The 27335-nt window shown below is 37.3% G+C and overlaps 2 protein-coding genes across 2 annotated transcripts; both read left to right on the top strand.

Annotated features, from left to right (window-relative positions):
• Positions 1 to 1071: 1071 nt before the first annotated feature.
• Positions 1072 to 17242, top strand: LOC136811825 (huntingtin-like). Its single transcript, XM_067068449.1, has 7 exons — positions 1072 to 1154; positions 1633 to 1768; positions 2372 to 2908; positions 4586 to 4782; positions 5172 to 5371; positions 16269 to 16419; positions 17152 to 17242. The coding sequence occupies exons 2-7, from the start codon at positions 1696 to 1698 to the stop codon at positions 17212 to 17214; spliced, it is 1221 nt and encodes a 406-aa protein (XP_066924550.1). The 5' UTR covers positions 1072 to 1154; positions 1633 to 1695; the 3' UTR covers positions 17215 to 17242.
• A 148-nt stretch (positions 17243 to 17390) lies between these two features.
• On the top strand, positions 17391 to 22375 carry LOC136811826 (huntingtin-like). The gene is made up of 5 exons (XM_067068450.1): positions 17391 to 17475; positions 18714 to 18950; positions 19633 to 19861; positions 20588 to 20916; positions 21338 to 22375. The coding sequence occupies exons 1-5, from the start codon at positions 17422 to 17424 to the stop codon at positions 21422 to 21424; spliced, it is 936 nt and encodes a 311-aa protein (XP_066924551.1). The 5' UTR covers positions 17391 to 17421; the 3' UTR covers positions 21425 to 22375.
• The last annotated feature ends 4960 nt before the right edge of the window (positions 22376 to 27335 follow it).

The raw sequence follows: 27335 nt of genomic DNA, 5'->3' as shown, positions 1-27335 counted from the left end.
TTTTCTTCGATTTTTCATGTTCGAACCCAATACGATGTTGATGCGTTGGTTTGATGTCGCGGATGCCGATATCTTTGAGCAGATCCTCAATTTCCTTTTTGTCCTCTTCTTGATCTTCTTCTTTCGTGTCTTCAGCTTGTTCACAGAGTCCATGAATTATGATGTTTTTTCTTCTTGATTCGATGTCTCGTTTTTCTCTCCTCTCCTCTTCTTTTTGTTCCGCAACAACAGATTTAAGATTTTCCTTGTGTGCTTTGGTTATATCAGCGCAGGTTTTACGGGATGACTCTTTCATAAAATCTTTTGTCTGTTGTATCTCTTCTTTTATCATTTTCCTTGTTTTGGCTTCTAGGTCGCTCATCTTTTGTGTTAGCATTGTTTCGATGTCGTTGTTGATGACTTCTCGGTTTTTGGTCAGTTGTTTTTTGAGTTTTTTGATTTCGTCGTCTTTTTTAGCAATCTGCTCTTGCATCATATGGTACTTGTTTTCTCCGATTTTACTTCTTAAGGATCTCGTTATTCGCACACAATTGTGACATACATATTGATTATTGTACGTGTTAGCGAATATTTGCAGTTGGTAAAGTGGCAATTGTGTGCATTCGTAATGTACCATACGTTGGCAGCTACGGCATTTGGGTCGATTTTGATCTTCATCATCAATACACGTAACAAGGGTGCATGTTGCAGTTGTGTTTGTTGCTTCAATTGGTGGGTCTTGGGTGTTTTTATCGCGATTTTTGTTCATATTTAGCGAATTTCGATGCTTCTTTGAGTTTCCACCATTTTTTTGAAAGGTTGCTGGGCCTTTATGCTGCATGCTGTTTGTCTTTTTTTTGAATTTCAAAATACTAATTTGTTGATTAATCTTGTGATTCATTTCCCGTGAATGTCTGGTTTTAAATGATTACTATTCATCATTTTCTAGGTCGAACCGATTCACCAGCACCAAGTGAGACCACTGACTCTGGAATGGCCAGTGAAGTACAAAGTCTCTCATCTCTCTCCCTGGCTTCTGGTTCAACAACAGATCTAAGAGACAAGAGTGATGCTGTGAGCTTGGATCTTTCTTTGGGTGGAGTATCAGGAATCAGCGAGGGTGGCCAGCAACAACGCCTGTTTTCTCTGCTATACCGAAAATTCCCTCAGTTCAGGTGAGATGAAGCGAGATTATTTCAAATTTCTTATTAAACATGTGAATGTGAAATCTTGGTCATCATACATCAACCTAGTGGTTATTATTTTAGACCTACGCCACCTAAATCAGATTTTTGTAGTGAAATCACTGCTTTCTCGGCTGGGACGGTGAATTTCCCCTATAATAGAATTAAATTGGCATTCATATACATTTCAACGTTGACCACATCACCTATTATTTTACCTTTTCATTTACATTTTGACATTTCCCATTTCTCGATTTGTTAAGAATGATCTGATTTCAAAACTCCTCGGTCTCATCTCTGTCTTAGTAAAGTGTTGAAAGTAGCCTGTACTTAAAAATAAACTAAACCCAAACAAATTATGAAATCCATTTTCCGAAGGAAACATAAAAAATACACACCTTGACCACTAAATAATAGTCGAAAGTTCTCGTATGTCTGCTTCATTTTTGCTATTATATACATTCTTTAGGTCAGCAACATTGAAACGGAAGCTCTTTCACCATCAACAGAAGTCATTGAAGACGATCCTGAAATGGACCAAGAAAATGAAGAAGGACTTAAATTGCCCAGAACATACACCAATGGAAGCATGGTCGAAATTGAAGGTAAAAAGAACCTTTTTCATAGCTCCCAAAAAAATCCTTGTTACGGGGATAGCTATTTTACCAAGATTACGATTGGCGATTGACGAAAAGTCTCAAATCCTATCTACTTTATACCAACTAGTTTGAGAGTAAACGATTTAAGTTAATTTCATACTCAAAGTTTCAAAAACGTTTATTTCACTGAAGATTACCATCCTGGATGGCATTAAACTTTGAGTTTGAAATTAACTTAAATCGTTTTCTCTAATCAAACTAGTATAAAGTTCTGTTACCATTAACATTGATTGTTATTGGTTTTGGCTTTCACAAAGCATACTCACCAACTAACAACATGCGGTTGCGTCCCACAAAACATCCAACGAATACTAAGGGTTAGAAGGGGACTAAGAGTGGTCTACATTGATGTTTGAAAAAAGTTATTCAGCATACCATAAAGTAAAAATAGGTGGAAACCTCGCTTTGAGCATAATTTAATCTCAATTAATAGCTAAAATTGAATTTCCATGAAAAAGAGAGGAACCCACTTGTATTATCCTAAAAGGAAGCTATCTGGTGCAGTTACTCAAATAATAAAACATGCCATTTTGATAAATTTTTTAAAAGGTGATCCGCTGGGTGCGAAAAGGGACTGCTTAGAAAGTGCTTTCCTCGACATTCAAGAAGAGACGAGTAGCCAAACCAGTATGGATGAAATTTTTCGCAACGAGTCATTTTGTAGCACAGTCGTCCAAGCTGTTGTGGAGAGACAATTCAACATTGATGCTGTTGCTTGCACTGGCGTTCCACTCTTAAATTGCGTACAATTGTTATGCTCTTTCCTACTCTCTGGTCAGCCTGGTAAAGTGTTACCAGACTCGAGCACAAGAGTTAGTGTCAAATCTCTGGCGTTACATTGCATCGGTTCGGCTTTGAATCTCTTCCCAGAAGCATTGTTAGCTAGAGTGTTACCGAAAGAACTGCAAACGGAAGGGTCCAGCCGACAACTTGTGAGGGATGTATTGGAGTTAAAGAATCACGAAGATCCACAAATCAAAGGATCGGTTTCCGCTGTCATTGGTCACTTCATACAAGCTGCAATAAGATTCTCGGTTGGTCAGTTCACAGATTGGAATTCAAAGATGTCAGCTAAATATGAAACTGGTACGTAAACTTTATTAGTAAAGCGCAAGCTCGCAAGCTCGGTCGTTATTTGACCTCGGGCAATATTTCTCAGTTCAGTCCTCACTAACTGGTCATTATTGTATTAAAATGACATTTTGCTAATTTTAGACAACGCGCCTATTTGTTGAAAGGTGAGTGAGTCACTTTTAACCTCTTACCCTAAAAGTTTATAGAACAAATGGAAAAATCACAGACAGAGCATCTACAATAATGGTCATAATATATTGGCACTTTTGGCTTATTTACAATTTTTCGAAAATTGAAGTTCGAGCGAGAATGTCAATTTTTAGGCCTTCAACTTGATTTCATCGATTATTTCGATCTGGGAGGGATTTATTGGTTTCTAGGCGATATTTCAAGCCCTACTGGACCATTTTTGAACTTTTGGATCCTCAGATCCTAAGGTCCTAGTCTAGCGTTAAAACTCAGAGTTAAAACTCTACCCTTCGAGCCTACTTTAGAGCACTTACAAATCGATTGTGGTTTCAAAACACCCCGGTGAATTTCCCTTTTGTGCCAAGTATTTTGTCCATCATTGTCTTTGAAAATCAAAAATGCCGATTTCTACTCTGCGGGGGGTCTAAAATTAGGAGAAAACCCCAAAAATGTGAAAAATAACCCTTTTCCGACCATTTTGAGGCATTTTCATTAGGTCAAAATCAATTTTTTGTGAAATATTTAACTTTTTGAAAAGGTCCAATTTACGAAAAGTCAAAAACGTGAAAATTTCAGAAAATTTTAACTTTTTTTCAAGTTTAAGCCCCTAAAATTGACAAAAAGCGGATTTTGAGCCCGAAAAATTGCTTGAAACTTGAAATTAGACCCCCCGCTGAGCAGAATTTGGCATTTTTCAGTTTCTCAGACAATAATGGTCATAATATATTGGCACTTTTGGCTAATTTACAATTTTTCGAAAATTGAAGTTCGAGCGAGAATGTCAATTTTTAGGCCTTCAACTTGATTTCATCGATTATTTCGATCTGGGAGGGATTTATTGGTTTCTAGGCGATATTTCAAGCCCTACTGGACCATTTTTGAACTTTTGGATCCTCAGATCCTAAGGTCCTAAGTCTTAAGTCTAGCGTTAAAACTCAGAGTTAAAACTCTACCATTCGAACCTACTTTAGAGCACTTACAAATCGATTGTGGTTTCAAAACACCCCGGTGAATTTCCCTTTTGTGCCAAGTATTTTGTCCATCATTGTAGAATCTAAAAATCTTTCTACATAAGGTCTCACTTTGTTTCTCGTTCTGCTTGGCCGGCGTAAGTCAAATTGATTGCGGTTGGTAGAATTAGTATGGTAATATCTTATCGAAAAAGGTACATATCAAAGTAGTATGTAAATAAGTAAGTAAGCGACCGTAGTCGGAGGCGACTCCTCCTCTTAATTGTTGAGCATCAAGCAGAGAGGCATCAAGTACCATTTTGGGAATCTTTGGTATGACCCGGCTGGGGGTTGAACCCACAACCTTGCGAACCGTAGCCGAATACCACTGCCCTACGGTCACTATCAAAGAGCGGATTACTCATACTTGAACCAGTTAGTAATAATATAGGTTGATGAAATTCAGATATTTTTACTTTCGATTGCTGGGACGAAATATGAAGTTTTATGTATTCATCGAAATCTTTCTTTTCTCTCTATCTTTCTCCAGAACCCATTGATTTGATGGATGCGTTGGGTATCATTGGTGATCTGTTCAAAGATGAGTCTGCTGTCACCATCAAACAGAATTGTCATACAGCAAGACATTGCATCTTGGGATTGCTCGGTAGTGATCATAACATCTTAGCGTACGATTTAGTACAACAAATGATCGGCCTGTATGATTGCTCTTATTGGTTGGTCAAAGTAAGTTTTCTTTGAGTATCAGTATGGAATATAATACAACCCTATCAACCCTAACACTTCCATTGAGAGATTACGTAAGCATGAGATGAGCTGACCCCAGTGCCATCTCATATTTATTTTGTCAGCGAATTAATGATGACGTCAGTTAGATCATTCGGATCCTAATGACCTTTTATTCAATTATCGACGCCAGGGCTGGTAATATTGCCGTAAAATGGAACTATTAAATCACATATCAAAACTAATTTGAAAAAAAAAATTCAAAAGATCGAAATTAGCCATGTTTGTTTAGATTTTTTGTTTTGTCAATGACATGTTATGTTCTTTTTAACACAACACAAAGGTTTTTCTCTGATAAAATTGTTTTTGGCTCTTTCATATTAATATAGACTGAAATTCTGGAAACGTTTCATCAACTGGACTACAAACTGTTACAAATCATCGAGCCACACTGGATAACATACAAACACCTATCAACGCTGAACAAGAAATACATCAACATTCAACAACAAGTTGTCCACGTGTTGACTCATCTCCTTGGTGATGAAGATATCAGAGTACGCCAAGCGGCTGCTAACTCCATTGCCAAGTATGTTATATATTCATCCATTGCTTTCAAATGAATTTATTCACGTAGATGTAATGTCCCTTGCTCGTTTTTACAACATCGAGATTAAATCAGTAAAATTGATTCAGAAATGAATTCACAATTACAAATCCTATGGAATCTCCAAAGGGCGTACGAGGTTTTGAATTACCGCCATCCCGGCCATTTTTTTGAAAATTACCGTTATCCCGTCCAAAATTTTCGAAAATACCGGTCCCGCTGTTTTCCCCATAAAATTCTAAGGACTAGAATTCAAAATTCGGCAAAATGGAATGGGATGTGTATGAGATAGATCACTATTTTCGTATTTTGCTTCGATTGCGAAAATTTACAAAAATAAACTAGTAAACTACTTTTCTAAAAAAATGTACTGGTTGTCCCAGAAAAAAGTGTATAATTAATAGCGTATAATCATATAATCAAACGTTCAGACCTTGATTATATGTCAAGGTGGAAATTTTTAGAAGTTAAAACACAAAGACTTTTTATGTTAATGTGGTACAGGGAGGTCCAACTAAAACCTTGGTTGGTCCTTTTTTCAATTTGAATCATTACCATCACCGAGTTATGTCATTTTAAAGTTAAGGCACGTTTTTGAGAATTTTAAAAATATTGAAAAAATAGTAAAGTTTCACGAAAGGAGCTTCGAGTTTATCTTGATTGCTCTGCCAAACCTAGATGACCGTCCAAGAAGGAAATACGATCCTTCATCCAGAGCATTTTCGATGTTGTGGGTTTCGGTTCTTTCAACGTTTTCTTCATTATCATCGACATCTGAAGCATCAAATTGGTCGGGCTGCTCGATTGTTTCTGCAACTTGGTCAGATGCGCCTGTCTCGTCATGTACGTCATGTACGTCATGGTCATGGTCAGCTGGAATTGTTTCTGCAACTTGGTCAGATGCGCCTGTCTCATCATGTACGGTATGGTCCTGGTCAGCTGGAATTCCAAAATCGTTGGTAGACGCGATGACTTCGCTGATCTTATTTGAGTACAGATAATGTGGTAAAGTCCCCATCTTCGCCATAGTCGTTTCCTGGCGTACAGTTCTCTGGCGAACAGCTCTCGTGTAACTGTTAGCCCAAGTTTGCAAACGGTTTTCGTCTTTTTTATCGAGAGAAACTGAGGGCGTCTTTTTTGGAAGAATGGGAGCAAGCTTGTTGAAATTGAAACTGCCTTCAGGAGGTGGATACCAACTTCCTTTTCGACTAGTGAAGTAAAATGCGGACCAAGGGTGTGTGCGCTTTAATGATTCTTTGATGGATCGCATGAATTCTCTTGAGTACTGTAATTGACTCATCAAAACGTGCTTGACGTGGGTTGTTGAGTGAAAATGCTCAATGGATAGCGTCATCATGCTGAGTAGATTAGCATCCATTAATGAAAAAGAAAACATTTCCAGATTTTCCATCAACTTTTTGATTGTCCAATCTGACATTTGCAAAGATACGAATGATTTTGTCGAAACAAATCCGTGTGCACCAGTCAATGCTGAAGGGACTTTGGCTCCACAAGTTCTGATATCTTCTTCAAATCCGGAGATGACATTCAACGATTTCGAAATTAGTTTCGACGCTTCAGGTAGAGGCTTAAGTTCATAATCACCTATAAACGATGGTTTGTTATCAAACTTTAAATGCTAAATAGTTCTAAAGTCGACATTTTGTTTGATGGGGATATGTACTAATAGTTTTCGCTCAGCGTAAGATATTTTACCGAATACTTTAATTTTGATAAATTATATGCAGCTGCGAACTAAATTCCGAGCACAATGCAAAAATACAGTCGCACCAAGTAGGTAAAACGGGCACAGTACTAGATCTTTCTCTATTTTAACAGTTTCAAAGAGACGTAAGTTAGAAAGTTGCGAGTTGGTGAGTTGCTAACAAATCTACGGCAACCGTCTAAAAATATTCATCGTGCTCAACATGATGCTGGAAATGTGATAGAATATAGTTTACACCAATTCAGAAACTATTGAAGCTTTAATCCTTTTAGCGATGAGTCTACCTACCTAATTATTCTATTGTTAAAATAGTTTCAGTAGCCGGTAATTTTACAACTTACCAAACTCGCGACTGTAGTTCTTTCCTAACTCTTTCAAAAATCCTAATTAAATTGAGTTATTCTACTTTCAGCTTCGCTGCTGATTGAGGATAAAAGATGTAGAGTTCTAGGTGCAAGGAGTGACCAAAAAAAATCATAATTATTATAACTAATACACAAACCTTTTTTTTCATGGATTGAAAAAGCTCGAAGTAAGTTACCAACGGCATCCAAAAATGTTGCGGTGTGGATCATTGTTGATACAACCTTAACGCACGATGTCTTGTAGTCAACAACATATACGACGTTATCGAATTCAACACACATACCAAGAGGTTGATAGAGTTGACACTGGAGTGCTTTACCATCAAGGTTTCCTTCCTTCCCACTGCCAATAAAATCTTTTAAACCTTCGGATTCATTCCAAACGCAGACTTTGTGCTCTTTTGGCAAAGAAATTATAATTCCTGATTTGAAGCGTAAGATACGATGGACTCCGTATTGTAGAATGGTACTGAATTCACCAGTTGATAGATCTGTAGTGGATAATCAAACATAAATACTTTAGTTTTAGCTTCAAACTGTTTCGAGAAAAAGTTACAGTAAAACTGAATACAATGACTAGGTCCACATCGTCGTAAAATTAAAATTGTAAAGAACTTATTTTACCTTTGAGATACAGATTGTCCTTATCAGCAAAGAAGACCTTCTGACCAAACACACAAAGAGAAACGATGAAAGGGATATCTTCAGGAATCAAAAGCACGACATTCACTTCACCAACAACACCATATCTAGAATCAAGTCAGATATTGTTTTAACTTTTAACCGAAGAATAAATTGAGAGAAATTTTCTAAGGAATCACAAGTTTCAATAAGACTATTGAAAATTAGATTCGCTACTGTATTTACCATAATGTTAATAATAAGGACTTGTGCACGAAAGGATTATGATATATTACTTAGGTGTGAGATTTTTATCCTTTCTTATTCAATTTTAAATTATCAATTACCCATCAAACGCTGCTTCTATTTTCACGATCTCTTTCTTCTCGTTATTCACACCAAAGATAGTTAACAAGTCTTCTTTAGCGAACGATAGTGCATCAAAAGTTTGTTTTCCAGGAACATTGACCGCGAATTCAAGGAAACTGTTCAATTTGTGTTCTTCTTTCTTATGATTAATATGCCGGATAACCTAGTAACGACAGTAATAACAAAAATAATAATAATAACAATAACATCATTCATTTTAAGTGATATGCTCCGTCCGGAAAGTCTAGTCTCCATTAAGCAACATTGTCTACAGAGGCCCATCATCCTTTTTTGCCTAATTGTAGAGGAAGGGGATGGGTACTCCACGACAAAATGCATTAAAAAGGGGAGGGGGTCATAAGAAAGTGGTCTTGACCAGATTTTGCTGATTTGCCCAAGGAAAATTATGGTTTTAGCACTTTTTTAGGAAAGATCTATCAAATAGGGATCATAATTAAATGCTTTTGGAGGTAAAAATTCGAAAAATGACCCCCCTACAATTAAACACAAAATAGTAATGGAAACAGAACAAGAACAGGAACAGAGACAAAAACAAAAAATAAAATATGACATAATTAGTCATTGTATTCAAGGAAATCGAAAAATGAAACCTTATCCTTCATTTGCTTGAATCTTGATTTCTCATCGAGGTGCAATCCAAACGATTTGGCATAACTTGACATTTCTTTCTTTGATCGGATTTTGGCGAAATCCTTCAAACCAACTGGAATGAAGCATATTTGTTGTTTACGTTTGAAGTAGTAAAGGCGATTATCTTTGTAGAAGATTTGTTCAGCATCCACTGCTTTGACAAAATCGATTTTTTCAACTGGGTTATGCAATTGGATTTTGTGAATATTCGAGAGTTTTTTCGATTGGTCATTGCACAACATGTAAAGAGAGCCATATGGACCCAGACAAACATCTAAGGGAGTGGGATACATCCCGACTTTGTTGTGTTGAGTAAACTTGGTCACCTCTGGAATAATAGTGTGTACAACGTAGCCTACTTTTGACAAATGATCAACAACTTTACGGTCTGATAATTTAAGTACGGCTATCGGATCTTGACGATCTTTGTTTCGCACGTAATCATTTTTCGTAATTAGTTTTTTCATGATTGCCATTTCTTCTTCGGAGGATCTGTTTCGCAACGTATGTAAAAAGCTCAAACATCCTCTCTCATTCAACAACTTTAAAAACCAATTGCTAAAAGAAGCTTTAAAACTCTTCCCGAGATGTGGTGTGTCCGGAAGTGGGAGAGCTAACGCTAGTTCTGGATCGATGGTTTTTTTCTCGTGAGCGTCCTTTAGAGCCAAAAACATTTGCTTATTCCCCTCCTCACAATCCGTGGTAACAATAAAAACAGCTCTTCGAACACACTGGATGCCCTTAGAGATGCAAGGCTTGCAAATTCTAACTGCAGGGAAAACACTAACTTGACCATCATCGATGCAAGCAGCACAAAGTTCCTTATTGTCAAAACAGTCAGCGCAGAAGGAATTACAATGTTTATTGGGTTCTAGAATCAAGCAGTTACCATTAGCATCGTCGGCGCATCCTTTACACATTTGGATAACTTTCACATGACTCTCGAACATCTCGTGTATTTTTTCTCCGGTTTTCCCTGCTTTGGTGTATACTCAACAGAAAGAGGCAGGGATACCCGATTGTCAATGGTAGTTACTGAACCAACAACTGCTTCAGTAACAATAAGTTCCTGTAACATTTTCGGATCTGGAGGATCGTTTTCTTCGACGAACTCGATGTCTACTGGTACAGTCAATCCGACGTTGGTCTTAGATACCGGGTCGAACTCAACTGCAGGTTTCAGAGCAGTACCATCGTTGCTATAAGAGCATGGGAAAACGAGAAGTTGGGGATTTGAAACCAACGGTATCGGGGCTTCATCTGTCGCTTCACAAGAAACCATAAGATGCAGTTTGTTGAGTGGTTGTATGATTCCAGATTTGGTGGTAAACGCTGCGTTTTCCCTTTGGCATATTGATTCCGAGGGGCCCCCAAGATTCATTCTTAGTTTCTGGTAGTCTCGGTTGCGGTTAAAGTCCCTACCTTGGCCATAAAACATTGGCCCTCGAATAAAATTGAAGGTTTTTTTGCCGCCTAAGTATGTTATGGTTGAAAAGAATTCCAAGACGTCCTGGTCAAAAATATGGTCTGGGTCTAGGAAGCTGTCGACGATATCGGATAAGTCATAGTTTGCAAAGGGGTATGAACCCCCCTAGGTTTATTTCATCCCCCCCTATATACCCATCCCCCCCTTTTGTAATGAAATCTTATCCCCCCCCCCTTTTTTTTTACAGAAAATCCGTTTCGAAGGAAACTCGCTTTCCCACCTACCAGCAAAATTATCAACAAGAAAGAGTATGAAGTATTATAGTCACGAGCCAACAATGACAGAATATAACTGGCGTTTTTCATTAATCTTGATCATTTTAAAATCTAATCTAAAATGTGTGTGTTCTGTTGAAAGTTCTTCAGGTCCCCCCCTTTTTTATTTGACCCCCCCCTAGATTCCCATCCCCCCTAGTTTTTTCGGCAGATCTCGGTACCCCCCCTACAAAGGCCCTCCAGAAAGTTGGCATCCCCCCCTATTAAAAAGGGGGGGGGGTGCAAACTATGTAAGTACTTGTAAAAAATTTGATCCTTGGAGATTTTTTCTTCTCTGATTAATCGATCCAGCTTGATGACAACTTCGTCCATTTGTTCGAAACCACACCCCGAAATACGCCACTTCTCAAAACTTGAACCATCTAAATGATTGGTATCCATACAGTCTGCAATGTCGTCAGTCTCCGATTCAAATGTACTTTCAGAGCTAAGGTCAGATTGTGAGAGGAGATCTGCTTCCAATTCAGGATAGTCATCATCTGAGTCTAGACCAAGATCGTCATCGTCACTGTGTAAGAAAGGTAAATAAAATTAGAAATGACAAAGCCGACCTAACAGTCCCAGTACCACAGACGACTTTTCACATTGACATAGAAATCCTTATACAGGCACAGCAGGTGGAAACCATGTGGTACAGGCTTCTAGGTTGGGAGCGTCCCATCTACCCAAAGGGTTAAATGGTTTAAGCTAAAAGGTACGGTAAAAAGATTCAATTCGCTCCGAGTTTGATAAGAAATTCAGTTTGATCCGAGTTTGCTCAGGTCGAATCTTTTTTCCTTGCAAAATATTACTTTAAGGTTAAGCATACAAATTTTCGCGATTTTCGCGAAATTTGGCTTTTTTCGCAAAAGTAAATGTCTGATTCTGAACAAGGCGATTCGTGAAAGTTTTTGCTCGCGAAAAATTGTTTAAAAAGTTGAAAATTTGTTAAACTCCGATAGTCACTGTCACTTTTGAGCTATTTTTCGTGTGAAAATTTTCATCACCAAATTTGCGAAAGTTTATGCTCGCGAAAAATATTTTTCTCAATTTCGCGAAAATAAATGTCGTAAATTTCGCGAATTTTCGACCTCGCAAAAGTTTGTACGCTTAACGTACGCAGATTTGTAAATAGTTTTTGATAAAAACTCTGCAGAGCTTCTTACGCATACGGAACTCAATGGAGACAGAGGATCTGCTTGAAAAATTTGACCTGCAATCACGGTCATAATATTAGAGAAAAAAGGGAGATTTCCACGAATATAGCCTGAAAGTCAATAAAACCCTTCCAAATTGAAATATTCGATTAGTTTTAACAGATAGCTCAAAACTTCTCTCGCCTGAACTTCAAATTTCGAAAAGCGAGGAAATAACCAAAATTCTATATTTTGACCCTGATTGTTTAAATTGATATCCACTGGGGGTATAGAGACAGGTGTATAACAAATTGACAAAAAAACTTGATCAAAATAAACCTTAGCGGGTCATGAATGACGTAAACAGGACTACAAAATGGAAGATGTGATATAACGTTGCTTGCTCCTATTTTACCATAAGATTTGTCGACAAAGTGAATTCCGTACAGTTTAAAATAACATTTCAACAGTTTTTATGTGATGCTAACTCCCAACTTCTGAAAAACAGCTTCATTTGGTCAAAAAAATTGATGCTATGAAATATTTTTTTCTGAGGTGGATGTTTCCTTTAAAAGAAGTGTGTGTATATATAATTAATATAACATTCAAGCTTACACTGTGAGATAACTGTCGTCGTATTGGTCGTCAAATATACCATCCGCGTCAACATCAATGACTTCAGTCGACGGCGCTGAAGCAGCTTTCTTTTGAGTTGATCCTTTGTCAGTCTTGCGTTTCTTCGCTGGTCTTTTCATGAAGTCTTCTATTGATCGCACTGGTCGAGTATCCTTTGATGTCAATTTTTCGACGCATGCAGTGTAATGATCTATGTAAAGGGAAATAAAAATATTATTTAAAATTTGGACCCATTTTATTCATATATATATTGGCATTATAGTCCCAGTTGTACCATCCAGCTATGGAGAAATAGAGTTATAAGTTATAAATATCTCAGTTGTATCTCAGAGGCTTAAGAACCTCTCGGTATTAAAATTATTCTATACTTACGTCGTTCAAAGTAATTTTGTATTAGGTATAACTAATATTTAAACGTTTCCTAACAACCCTTAAATGGGATTTTTCGAATGGAGGTTATTCATACTGTTAAAATGGTAAATACAGTTGACGCTCTCTAATTTGAATTCCCCTTGAAAATCGAATTAGAGAGCGTCGAATGTATATATAATAAGTTTCTCACCGGTTTTCAATTCTTTCAACTCTTTCTCTTCAATGTCTTCTTCCTTTAATGGTGGTTCTCCTGTTGTTCGATTATTGTCATTTTCAATAACGATCTGGATATGGGGTGTTTTCGGGGTAAAATTGATCCTCTTCTCATACACCAAGACTAATTGAGGAATGATAAAACGTCTTTGTAGAGTAGTGCTAGTAATTTTGTATTTTTCCCCCAGTAACATCGGCTATCCCCTCCCCCGTTTATGAAAGTCCAACCGCCCGTTTATTTTGATTTATACCTTTACAAAGCATTACTGAGTACTCATCAATGTACTTCATTGTCTATTTTGAAAAAAATCAAATTTCATCGGATTTTTCCATAGATCCTATATCTACTACTAGAAAATAAACTACATTTATGGACTGACACTGGAGTGATTGGAGTCAGGCGGCAGTGGTGGTGCATATTATGGTTGTTCTTGAAAATTTGTACATATATTTTAAGTACTTTTAATAGGTGCTAAGAGAGTCGCTTTTCCTGTTTAAGCCAGATAGATCATGTATAAAAATCGTACCGTGAAGTGTGTCCGTTCCATTGAGTATTGTTGGCAGCTCAAGTACCAGCTGATCATCGGTGTTGATCGCATACATCGATGACATGTTATTTTCTTTTCGCATCAGTCTGATGTCTAAAGGATTTTGAAGTCCAGCTTTCAGCGCTGCCTGCTCGACACCACCTTTGGAACTAAAAGAGGTATAGACGTCGTTATCAAACTTGATACAGGTGACAATCTAACAACCAAGTATGTAGTTCTAGCCAAGGTATTCTGATTCTAGCCTCGTTTTGAGGCTAAAACTCGTGACCACGCTCCGAAAAATCAGAAAAAAAGAAAAAAAAACGCCCCCAAATAATCACCTAAGCCAAGGAACAAGTGTGCAAAATTTCAGCCTAACCAAACAATTTTAAAAGTCTCCAGCCTGCCCCAAAGTTTTAAGCCTCGTTTTGAGGCTAAAACTCGTGACCACGCCCCAAGAAATAAAAACTTACTTTGAAAAAAATGAAAAAGACACAGATATGTACAGATATCTGTAAAGCACGAAGGGTTAGACCCGCCGCGGTCTTGATCAAAAAGTGAAGCTTATCCTTGGTGGTACTTGGTGGGGCTTTGTAGGATTTCCTACCCGGGGGTACTAGGGTTGGCGGATGACGGGTATGTGCGGACGGGACCTCCGAAAACCGACCCTTAGAGAGACCAAATTTTAGTGAAAATATGACCCTTAAAGAGACTTTTTTGAAAAAATTTTCTTCGATTTTCAAAAAATTTCCTAAAGAGGGTGAATTTTCCCACCCTTAGAGAGACTTATGAAGGTGAAAAAACCGACCCTTATCGTCCGCACATACCCAGCACCCATTTTTGCCTAGTAACCACCCCGGGATTTCCTACCAAAGTCACGTGACTAAACCATGCAAGTTCACTGGTTCGAGAGATGCGAAATAGCGTTTGCCGCCAACTTTTCCTGATCTCGCACTCCGAGAACAATGAAAATGCTATATCCTATCCGCCTACCCATCACCTCGAAATTCAAAAAGTCACAAAATCGTGCTTCACTTTTTTTTGCTGCAGAAAGGTTAAATCTGAAAATCTAACCCAAGTAAAAAACAAGCTGAAATTTCAGCCGAAAATTCGACCATTTTTGAAGCTTCCAGCCTGACCCAAAGTTTCGAGGTGACAGACAGACAGATACACACACAGACATACATTCTAGCTCAACTTTACGAACCCAAAGTTCTCCTCCTCCCTGTTTGTAAAAAAAGCCTGAAAAAACCCATTCCTGTCAGGTTGCCAGGGGAGGGAAAAATTCATAACAATCTAAGTACTTTTAAATGTGCAAATAACTTTGCATAACATAACAAAAACCAAGAAGTACAAAAATTAAGAATTTACCAAAATTCAAGAGAAAGTACCAACCTGATGAAACTTTTAAACTTCTTCACATCTTTTTGTGTATCATCTGAAACGGCTACACGGAATACAAAATTTTCCTTGTAATTTCTTCCAGAGTTCCCAAAAGTATAAAAAATAGCTCTGCAATTAATAACAGTGGACACAGACATTTTTTTTTACGTTTTCGCACACCAACATACTAATATAGCGCAACACAACAAACCACACAACACAAGACGAGCTGATCCAATTCGAAAAAAAAAACATTCGAAATTCGAATTTTTGTCTGGTTTCTACGCGCCCTTTGATAAATTGAATAAACAAAACAAAGAGTTTCCCTTTTTCAAAGAAACCAGGCTTTATAAAGCCCCGTGCACATTCGCATTAACGTTTCAAATAAGTTTTTTTTATGAAATGGAGTAAGATCCTTATTTTTTTTGGGAGTTTTTCGCGTTTTTTTACCTTGTTGCTGACTCCTGTGATAAGCTTTTTGTATAGTCCGAAAATTTTACGTACTCTACATATGACTTTTACCGAAATACCGTTGTTTTTTATAAGAATTACCTCATCCCGGACGGAAAATCAGGTCTTTTACCGTCACCGTGGCTCTTGCAAAATACCGTTTCCCGAACACTTTTTATCGTTTTTACCGCTTCCCGGCCTTAAATTAGGCCTTATCCCGAGTACCGCCAGATCGTACGCCCCCCACTCCAAAGTATCATGAATATTTAAACATCTGTAGTAACGGACACTAACTGACAGATTGCACAAAAGGCGCTTTCGGAAGCCGTAGTTCGATGACAGGCCCTTTCTTTAAATTAGGCGAATAAAGTCCTCACATATCACTAGTTTCGGCGTCTGTTTCTTTCTTATACCTTTTAAGTAGCAACTCATCAATTTTATACTGCGATTTGTGGTATTTAAACGCAAAATTCATACCTTATTATACGAAAATAAGTAGACACAAAAGTAACATGAAATTATTATTATTTGCTTTTTCAAGGACACCACGGATGGTTTTAATTAAAAGGGGTTTTAATTGACACGAAATTTTTCAATTTGTGTTACGTCAGGTTATTTTCGTGATTTTGGTACTTGTTATCCAAATTTTTCGGTATAGGAATGAACACTACCTCATTTTCATTTATCTAGAACTCAAGATCTACTCATGTGTGCCGCTTTGATCGATAACACGAACGACCAATCAACCAATGACAAGTTTGAAATGATCAGTTGTAACCTGGCTGCTGTCTTGAGGAAGATTTTCGAATTACAAATCACATCTGTCAGCAAGTTTATGATCGTAAGTTTAAAGCATTGAATTATTTTATTGAGTTTACTTCGTTAGCGTGGGTACCTTGTTTTCTATAGCTCCAAATTTAAACTTTTAGCATAGAATGCACCCCCTGGGCTTAGGGGCTTTGTGAGGGTGGGGCTATGTTTCTAGAATTTAGCCGGGGGCTGAAAAATGCTGGGGGCTGGACCCCTCTACACACTATGTTTAGCTTTCCACCTATTTCTACTTTGTACGTGTACAAAGCAAATTTGTAAAGCAATGCTCGTGTACAAAGATTCATAGCCTTTTTTAGTCATTAAAAAGGTTTCAGTTTTACGTAAGTGTCCCCGTTTCATATCAGACACATGTCTTACATCAAGAACTGTATCTCCTATTGTTATCTATTGTGCTCGATTTCGTGCTGAATAAACAAAGAATAGTTTTTCTTTCCCTTTCTTGCTCCACATCCGTGTCAATTCAATGAGGAAGAGCTTTTAAATTAAAATTGAAGAGTAAGCAAACGACATTAACTTTACCTTTTTACACGAATATTATTCAACGGCCTTGAAATTAACACGAATTGTTCTGCTTTTTCAAGGAAATAGCGGCTGGTTTTAATTAAGGGTGTTTTTATTAACACGAAAACTTGTGTTAATAAAATGACTAGTAATATTTGTGTAATAAGGTATTTAAAAACAAAATCATTAATTGTGGGCTGAACGCTCGATTTATTATCATTGTTCCCTAATTTTTTTATAGCATGGATGTATTCACTGTTTCTACATCCTGTCAGAAGTCTATCCTCCCTCTAAATACCCTTAAGCTTGGGAAATCCTTCCCTCCGGTGCGTCCTCATCAAAACACAAGAAAGTGAATGAGAACCAACAAGCCATACGTGACCGAACGTTTACCGGGCTACTAAAGGCAAGTCCGGCTCCGTCGTTACCCCTCGTGCCACGGAAATTGGATTTTGCAGCAACGGAGGACGGTAGAAGCACGTGTGGTATTTTGAGCACAACTTTGGATATCATGTCGGCTGGATGGATGATGTTGGATCTACAAGCACACCAAGATGCATTAAAGGTTTACAATAATTCCCTATTGTTACATGCATCCATCATAGTTCTGATTAAGAGCTTTGATTTTCCTCTCATAAAATATAATCCTTCAAGCAATCAATAGTACAGTTTAAGTTAAAGTTTCATACTAGACACAATCATCATCAGATGTCTGTAAAAGAGTTTGTTAACCCTATCAAGGTGTATAGATACGTAGAAAAAAAGATGTTCTCCAATTTTTTTGCCTAAACATCTCTAGGATACTGTATCTAGTGATCGGAAAATGCAATTGACTTGAAATTTTGACAAGTGTTAGGTATTGGTATTGATAATCAAAGCTTGCCGCCAAAATTTCAGCAAAATCGGACGAGTGGTAATGCTTAAAGTGACCATTTTAGGTAAAATACGGACCGGTCTGAACCGCTCACATGACTAAATCTAGATTTTGCACACTGTCTTTATAGATGGTCAATAAAAATCTCTAGTCAAAAGCTCCATTAGTTCCCGAATTCCGGCAGGTGGTCAACGTGTATTTTACAGACCGGTCTGAAAAGTACTAAATACTCATGGGAACGAAATTTTCTGTAACTAGTCTCTTTTATTTGACAAATCAGCCTTTAGGAACAAATTTCATTCAAATCGACCGAGTCAATCAATCAATACATGATTTTGATCAAATTTACATTCTGGTCTGTAAAATACCAACCAAACAGGTTGCTGAACCAAAATTTTGTAAAGCATCTTCAATTATCCATATATCTACATATTGGCAAAATTTCAAGGTCACAGCACTTGTCAATCTTGAGATTTTAAGGGGGGCCTCGAGCCCTCTCCCCCAGGTTGCTTCCCTAAAAGAATAGGAATATGCTCAAAGGGTTACGAGTATCACCAATTAAAGGTATTGTTCATAGGGTTTCCATGGCGAGATGTTGAGATGTTTAAGAAATTTTGCTGACTCAGAGTGTTCCTGTGTTTTTAGCTGTTTTCTGCTGAATCAGGGTGCCTCAACCATAGATTTATAAAGCCCGAAGGGCTAGATGTAAAGCTTTTGATGAAAAGTGTGCCGTGGTTAGCTTCGCGGGTTTTCAAAAACAATTGCAACAATATTTTTTCCGACATTCACTTGTTTTGCCTGCGATGGCTTAAAGCCCGACATCTAGCCCTTCGGGCTTTATAAATCTATGGCCTCGACTTGCCTACTTCTAATGTATAAATCCTTCCATTAGATCTCACTTTATTCGTTTCTTTCTTCTTAATACATAGTTGTGCGTTCACATGCTGTGTGGTGCTTGCCTACCATTCCTCAAGAAGAAACCATCAGAAGCTATGGAAACGTCCACCAGTCAAAACACAGCTGACGTTGGACTGACCGATTCGTGGAGCGCACTACAAGACCAGTCTTTGCAACACTTCGCCAAACAAATCTTCTTACATGTAACCAGGGTCTTACATGTTCTAATGCACGTTATTGAAGAGACCAACCCTTTAGCCAATGTTAAGGTATACGCGTTCGTACGCGTTGCTCGATATATTTTAGAGATTCTTTCGAAATTACTGGCTTGTTTACTAGCCTTTCATCATTTTGATAATACCAAGATTCTTATTTGGTTAAAATAACGTTTTTGTTATATTATGTTAAGTCTAACCTATGTGATAGCCTCGTCCACTAAAACTTTCGCCTCTATGTGGTTTCTGCCCTTTTAGAATGTGAAATGGGGTGACCTATAAGAAGGGGGATTACATATATTACATATATTTAAAAGATTTAAAATTAATTATTGGTGAGTATTTATATGAGGACTCATTTTGCCCTTTATGTATTACAATGAAGTGAATACAGTCGCTCTCATGTTGTCTTCTGACCAGCCACCAGAACCGTTGGAAAACCAACGGATCCGGTGAGACTCGAACTCACAACCATGTGATTCTATCATTGAGCTACGGGACCTACGAGGACTCAATTGTCACTCGGTAGAGCTGGAAGTGAATTCTTGTCTACTGACTGGACAGAGACAGTGAATTGGGAGAAATCCTGAGAAATCCATCTCCGCATTGCTCCATTCTCCACATTGGGGGCTGGTCAGAAGACAACATGAGAGCGACTGTATTCACTTCATTGTAATACATAAAGGGCAAAATTCATGATGAGGAGTCGTTGCAATTTTTGTACCTGATTTTTCAGACAATCAGCAGTTTTGTGAACCAGAACAAGGACAAAACACCAGGAGGATCTGGCAACAGACCGAGTGCTTCACCAAACGTTTCAGCTACACCATCTCCAAACGCTACACCTCAAACCACCACATCACCAAGAAAGTTTGCGTTACCGAGAGCCATGCAGCGAAACAAGCAAGAACCAACGCCGCAACCTGATGCGAGCAAATTGGTGGAAGGCGGAAGCACGCCGTCAGGTAAGAATTGTGGCTTCCGAAATCATGAAAACACGAAAACATGAAGGTCCTTTAAATTAACCCATGTCCGTTCGTTCGTCCGTTCGTCTGTTGCCAGCTTTTCTCGGGATTGGCTCATTAGTTTTTTCTAATTTTTTGCAGTATGATGCAAAATGGCAATGCCCAAAATGTGACGGGGCCCGATTTTCGGGGAAAAAAATTTTGTTGTCTTTGTTTTTTTTCAAACAAAAACATGATTTATAAGAATGTCCACGATTAAGCATGGTTCAATTTTCAATGAAACTGATTTTGGTACAGGAACTTTCTAAAAATCGTCAGAACAGCCGAGAATCGCCGGATTCCATGAATTTCTCGAGTTGTTCTCGTATTATTATGCATTTTCATACTATTGTTCTCATTTTTCAATTGTCTTATTACATCAATCTTCAGGTAGGTCCATTCAGCATGTAGCTTGTTTTGACTTGAGTTTCTTTCGCTGATCTTTTTAAATTTTATAAATATGGTGTTTTCACAACTTGCTCAGTATTGATGGTGTTTTCACAACTTGCTCAATATTGAAGCAACGCATAGCTCAGTATTGAAACACCGCATAGGTAGTTGTCTGTATCGACCTACGCAGCTCTCTTCTTTTCAAAATACGTGTATATTTAACGCCTCTTATACAGTTTTAGCTCACTTTTCACTTTAAAGTCGAAAGAGCTCTCTGAAGAAAACATTGTTTTATAGGCGACGGGAAACAGACACCGTCCAATCAAGGCACCCCTCAACCTTCCAACACAGACAAGAACGAACGTCTAGGGAACTTTGTCAATCTACCACAATTCATGAAGCTGCACGAAATCCTGAAAGGAGCTTTCAAGAATTATCAAACATCTACCGTGTTTCATGCACTTGAGAAATTCAACGGTTTCGTGAGCGGTATATTGGAAGCGTTTGGCTTGTTAATGGAACTGGCGACTTTTAGCGAGTTGGGGACGCACGCTGAAGAATTTTTGGATTATTTGAAAGCTACGGCCCGCGTGGAAGAGGAGATAACTTTCTTAGCTGTCCAACAAGTATTTTATTTCTTCTTTCTTTTCATGGTTTTATTTTACTAGTTTACTTTTTAATCCTATCTCACCATGAGGCTTTTTCGATCGCTTGTGCTGGAAAACTTCTTCCTTCTTGTACAGGCTCGTTTTTTCTTTATTCATTTTTCCGAATTTTTTAAAGTTAACTCTAGATTTTATCTCCCCAGCCTAAATATGATTAGTTTGTTACTCAGCTATCACCTCGGTAAAAGCGAAATATTCCAGTTCAGTGTCACGAATCCCATTGTTTTTTTATCATGGCTTATTTCATTTTATTATTTTTTCAACTGTAATAAAGGGTTGCCCCAGGGGAATGAAAATGTTGAAGGAGCTCGATAAAAACGTGATTTTTATACAAATTCTAACTAAATAATTACCCTCCTTGATCTTCTTCTTTTCTCTTCAGCTTTTAAAATATCTTTTCGGTACAAACGCCGCTACAATCAGGGACAAAATATTTGGCACAAAAAGGAAATTCACCGGGGTGTTTTGAAACCACAATCGATTTGTAAGTGCTCTAAAGTAGGTTCGAAGGGTAGAGTTTTAACTCTGAGTTTTAACGCTAGACTTAAGACTTAGGACCTTAGGATCTGAGGATCCAAAAGTTCAAAAATGGTCTAGTAGGGCTTGAAATATAGCCTAGAAACCCATAAATCCCTCCCAGATCGAAATACTTGATGAAATCAAGTTGAAGGCCTAAAAATTGACATTCTCGCTCGAACTTCAATTTTCGAAAAATTGTAAATTAGCCAAAAGTGCCAATATATTATGACCCTGATTGTCTAAGAAACTGAAAAATGCCAAATAATGCTCAGCGGGGGGTCTAATTTCAAGTTTCAAGCAATTTTTCGGGCTCAAAATCCGCCTTTTGTCAGTTTTAGGGGCTAAAACTTGAAAAAAAGTCAAAATTTTCTGAAATTTTCACGTTTTTGACTTTTCGTAAATTGGACCTTTTCAAAAAGTTAAATATTTCACAAAAAATTGATTTTGACCTAATGAAAATGCCTCAAAATGGTCGGAAAAGGGCTATTTTTCACATTTTTGGGGTTTTCTCCTAATTTTAGACCCCCAGCAGAGCAGAAATCGGCATTTTTTATTTTCAAAGACAATCAGGGACAAAATATTTGGCACAAAAAGGAAATTCACCGGGGTGTTTTGAAACCACAATCGATTTGTAAGTGCTCTAAAGTAGGTTCGAAGGGTAGAGTTTTAACTCTGAGTTTTAACGCTAGACTTAAGACTTAGGACCTTAGGATCTGAGGATCCAAAAGTTCAAAAATGGTCTAGTAGGGCTTGAAATATAGCCTAGAAACCCATAAATCCCTCCCAGATCGAAATACTTGATGAAATCAAGTTGAAGGCCTAAAAATTGACATTCTCGCTCGAACTTCAATTTTCGAAAAATTGTAAATTAGCCAAAAGTGCCAATATATTATGACCCTGATTGTAGTGATCCAGAGATGTACAAACTACCAGAAAGCACTGAACAATTGACATCCATACACAGTGATCAAATCACAACCATCCACTAAACAACAAAACACAGCTTATGCTTCTCCAATCGACTTCAAAAACGCATACGAAGCTTTTTTTAGTCACCCTTATTCACAGCTATCTGATTCCTTGCATATGGTGCCCGTTGCAGATCCTGCTATTGGATCTTTTGAACGAGGGTAAGGTTTTTCGTGATATCTTTATTAACCGTGACATAGACTAGTAAACTAGTCGTTGAAAACAGACCCATATACCAAAAATCAAGCTCCAAATAAAAAGAATCGAAGGGGTGAAGTTGCGTCTCTTTTCTGAATTTCAACGACTAGAAGCTACTTCCCTCAAAAAACGTTGTTTAATTTTATAACTTTTTTTAGGTTTTTGAGAATCCATCCAACTTTTTGACTAAATGATATTTCATAATAACCTTGAACATGGGAACATATAAATAAATGAGCATTTCTAAAAACGCAATAGACAGAAAGAAAAATAAGTGCAATCCCGCACGGGTCAGACATACAGAAATCTGTATCTGTAACTTCTAGTCGGTTATTTTCCTTTTCCCTCACGCGCGCTAATTTCGAAAATATGTGGCTTTAGAAACATTCTAAAACGTACCAAGAGAGTTCGAAATGTTGCAGAATGTTGTGTTTTTATTTATTTTGTGCTTTGAACTTTGAAGAGTCACTCTGGAATGTATGCTGGAATGATAGTGGTTGGATTTTTGTTAAAGATTGCTCCATGGATCATCCCTGCTTCGAACAAACTTGGAAGTACAGGAGTATATACTTAGGCTCCTTGTTTTTGTTACCAAAATAAAGCACTATTTTTTCATTTCGAAAGATTTGAGTAACATTGTTTTTAATCACTTGTCAGATCGTTTCTATCGTGGACATTTCTATTTCTATTCAGACAGTGGACATACAGAATGCATGGTAGTGTATTTCATAATGAGAAATGTTAACAAAGAGAATATATGTTACGTGGGTGGTGGCAAGCACAATTCGAGAGGTCCACCAAATGTGGCTGATGGTCTACAGCTGGATTATTTTATTTATAATTTTTAACAGAATAATCCTCGAGATAGGAGACCTTTAAAAGATACCTTTTCTTTCCTTTTGTGGATTCTACCGGAGACCACTATGAGTATAGAAATAATTATTTGAAAGTTTCGAAATAATCAAAACATGTTTCAGCTTGATAAATGCGAAGTACAAATCCAGAAATCAAAGTAAATCTTTATATATTTTATACTTTTTTTACTCTTTTCAAGGGAATTTTGCATATTTTTTTACAAAGTGGTAGGAATCTTTTGTCGTTTTAGGTGCATAATTTTTTTTTAAATTCTTGTATTCCTCCGTTTTTATGTATGGTGGTAAGCTTTATATTTTCTATTTCAAAAAATTTGAGCAATTTATTTTCAATGCTTTTATTGATAAAGTAGGGTTGTTACTTTATCTGCTTTTTACTTTTTAGGCAGTGAAATTTTATAAACAACACTCAATACATTTTTTGTTGTGTTTAATTTTTGTAACATTTTGTACAATCAACACAGCGACACACCTCACAATATTTAAAAAAAATTCTGCAATAAGTCTTAACATTAAAGTTTTTTCTTTTCCTTTCCACCCGCCCTTCTTTGTTTATGTTTTCGGCCGCCATCTTTTTTCGTCGCTTGTAGTGACGTCGAATTTTATAAAAATACACGGCGTCGACAAATTCGGGCAAGTTCTCCATCGCCAAAAAATTGGGTTTAAATTTATAAAGCTCGACTGACGTCAATCAACTGAATCTATTAGCGCTTCTACAATCTCGGACAAAAGTTTGTAGACTTTTTAAAAAATGTTATGAAAAATTTCAAAATAAGCTCTGAAAACTCATTTTTTACCAGGGCAAATATGTTGTTTTTATTGGATTCCGAGAGGTTGGGTGACAATTCCAGGAGCCAAATCCATAGTTCTGGCAAACTTCTGCCAATTTTTATTGTCTGAGATTGAAGATTGAAAGGTCAATGAGTTTTGCTCTTCAACCTTTTCGAAAAGACATCTCTTACTATTAGAACATTATTTGAGATGATTAATCAATTTTAAACAAATTTTCAGAGCTCTCTGTTGCACCCACCACCCGTGTGGCTGAAGCTGAAGATCTTCCCGTAGAACAATATATTAACTTTGTTTTGCCTTTACGTTTCTTAAAAGCCAATTACTTTATGAAAATTTTGTTATTCTTCGTTTCAGCTCCAAAGCTTTGAATATGTTCAAGAGTTTTAAGAAAACATTGATTCCTCAAGGAAGACCTATCGTCAAAGTCAGCAAGGAAAGGGTACGCTATAAAGTTCATGCACATTTCCAAGAGTTTTGTATGATATGATATGATATGACAATTTTAGCCCGGATGGGGCATACATTTGCTCAATAGAGTGGATACACTCTTTTCAAATTACCCAGAAATGTGTGAACTTATTATGAATTAAATCGTGATTTAGCGTTGTACATTTTGAAGCAGTTATAAGGTTAATTTACTCGTTTGATCTCGTTCTCATCTGTAGTAATATTGATATGTATACTAGTATTTTTAAAGCCGATGAGCGATTTGTATTGAAATATCCTACAAAGGTTTTTCAAGTGGATTTAGTTGTGTAACTTCTGCCATTATGGAAGCAAATGTTCGGTTCGCGTAAAAAGTCCGAACAAGTCTTTACAAATCCGAACGGTGGCATCCATAATGGCGGAATGCGTAACTTTGCAATTCGCAAAACCTGGTGAAAAACTGCAAATTGGCACACTTGAGGTGTTTTTTTTCAAAAGAATTTTCAAAAATTATGATTTTCAAGGCCTGGGCACTAATATTTTTATGTTTTTTTTTTTGCTACAATCGAGCCTATGAATAATTTAAAGCATCTGAAGTTGAGCCCAGTGTGTTGCGCAAGTTCGACAATTTAAGAATTTAATTCCATCAAAAGTGTTAAATTCTTTTACAGGTGGCATCTATCCAATCATACATTCGTTTATTTGAGCCGTTGGTTATCCACGCCTTGAAGTCATACACTACAACCAGTAGTGTAACTTTACAATGTCAAGCCATTCATCTGTTGGACCAACTCATTCGTCTACGTGTCAATTACTCGTTACTCGACTCTGATCAAGTTTTCATCGGATTCGTGTTGAAACAGTTCGAATTCATCACTAGTGGACAAATAAGGTATGGACGAATGCAACGATCTCCGGGCCCGGGGGATACTAGGGTTGCGATTTGACGGTAGGGGGGTGCCGTCCGACTTTTGAACTTTGGACCCTTACCGGGACTAAAAAGGAGAATACTTTGTGGATTTTACTATCCTTATTGGGACAAATTTGATCAATTTTGACCAAATTTCGATCTTTCCGGGGGTAAAAAGTTGAAATTTTCCTATTTCTCCGACCCAACCTCGTTCCCTGCGCATTATGAGCTTTTTGATGCTTACTGATAGCGCTAGATAATACCCTGGCATTGGCTGGTTTTCGAACGCGTAAGATTACGTAATTCAAAAACAAAACGTCAGATTTCATTCGTTCCTGGGTTTGAAACCATTGCAATGCAGTGTAACTTTGTAACGTCAGATTTTTTTATGACGTATTGTTTTGAGAAGTTCCCCCTCTAAGAGGGGTAACTCGCATCAGCCAACACCAGGGTATTCTCTGGCGTCAATCAGTAACGTAAATAAAGCCTGGGATACACGAAGACGAGGTTGTCTCCGACCCTTAGTTGAACTGAAATTTGATTTTCTTATCTTTCTTTGAAAAGTTAAGTATACCCCCAACGATTTTCTTAGTCACAATTTCAAACTATCTGTCACGTGATCACGTATAATAGTGCTTTTTTTATAAGTCAAATTAAAGATAATATTTGGGAGTAAAAGAAAGCGACAGAAAGGGTGGCACCTCCATGCTGAGTACGATAGATAAAAGCTACTTCTTTACGCAACGATAGCCTCCAAGCAAAATGAAAGATCGAAAATTGTTTCAAAATGTGACCTCACTATTGCTGTTGTAAACAATAAAATGGCTGTTGATTTCGAACAAATTTTGCAATCGAATGTTTTAATCTGAAGAAGCTAATCAAATTTCAGAAAACACTAAAACTTTTCCCACATCATATGACAACAATCAAATGACCAATGAATTTTGACAACCCAAAATCCTAAAAGACAACAGACAAAACAAACCAAATTTCACTAGAGACACATTACTAGAACCATTAGAAATAAATTTAGCTAATAGGGACCCATAATTTAAAATGAAATATAGAAAACGTTCTATTTTTATTATGTGCATGAAAACATTCGAAAGAGTAACAATAAAGGCTCCTTTGTGTGAGAAATGTGTTTTTATTAAAAATATCATTTCAAAAACTTTTTCTAATTTTGTCGCACTTGTTTTACATACGCATGCGCATACTGATGCCAGGCTAGTGAGCGTTTATGAAATATTGCCGACTCAGCATCGTTAGACCTTTCAATCAAAACAAAACCTTTAACATCTAAAAGCTGGTCTCCACTTGCGCGCCTCGATCGCACTTTATCTAGAAAAGCTTCCACGCTATTGGTCAAAAGAAAAATGAAGCAATTCCATTGGCGCGATCTGACGTAACGGTTGGAAAAAGTTGAAATGTATTCTACTTTTTTTTCGAGCGCGCGCTACATTTTTATGACGTAATTTTTTTCCAAGCAAAAAGGATTGAAGCCAAACGGTGCGATTGCAGCGTGCGTAAGTGGAGACCGGCCTTAAATACAAGGTAAAAAGAATGCACTTCAGTCCAACCTAGATCTTGAATTTGTTGTAAATGGTGGTTAATTTTTCTAATAAGGAAATATTCTTTTTAAAAAAACACCACACAGATTTCCAATCTGTAGTTGTGTTGTTGTTCTAGAATGG

The sequence above is a fragment of the Clytia hemisphaerica genome, unplaced genomic scaffold (genome assembly GCF_902728285.1).
Source record: "Clytia hemisphaerica strain Z4C2 unplaced genomic scaffold, Clytia hemisphaerica genome assembly, whole genome shotgun sequence".
In the NCBI taxonomy this organism is placed as follows: domain Eukaryota; kingdom Metazoa; phylum Cnidaria; class Hydrozoa; order Leptothecata; family Clytiidae; genus Clytia; species Clytia hemisphaerica.
Note: the sequence above shows the minus strand (reverse complement) of the source record. Positions and strands in the feature narration are given on the sequence as shown.

Excerpts from the sequence above, each read along its gene's own strand:
- LOC136811825 (XM_067068449.1), top strand. The coding sequence starts at position 1,696 with ATGGACCAAGAAAATGAAGAAGGACTTAAATTGCCCAGAACATACACC. Across the intron at positions 2,909-4,585 it reads GTCAGCTAAATATGAAACTG|AACCCATTGATTTGATGGAT; the intron begins GTACGTAAACTT and ends ATCTTTCTCCAG. Across the intron at positions 4,783-5,171 it reads GCTCTTATTGGTTGGTCAAA|ACTGAAATTCTGGAAACGTT; the intron begins GTAAGTTTTCTT and ends ATATTAATATAG.
- LOC136811826 (XM_067068450.1), top strand. The coding sequence starts at position 17,422 with ATGTCGGCTGGATGGATGATGTTGGATCTACAAGCACACCAAGATGCA. Across the intron at positions 19,862-20,587 it reads AGGCGGAAGCACGCCGTCAG|GCGACGGGAAACAGACACCG; the intron begins GTAAGAATTGTG and ends ATTGTTTTATAG. Across the intron at positions 20,917-21,337 it reads CTTTCTTAGCTGTCCAACAA|CTTTTAAAATATCTTTTCGG; the intron begins GTATTTTATTTC and ends TTTTCTCTTCAG.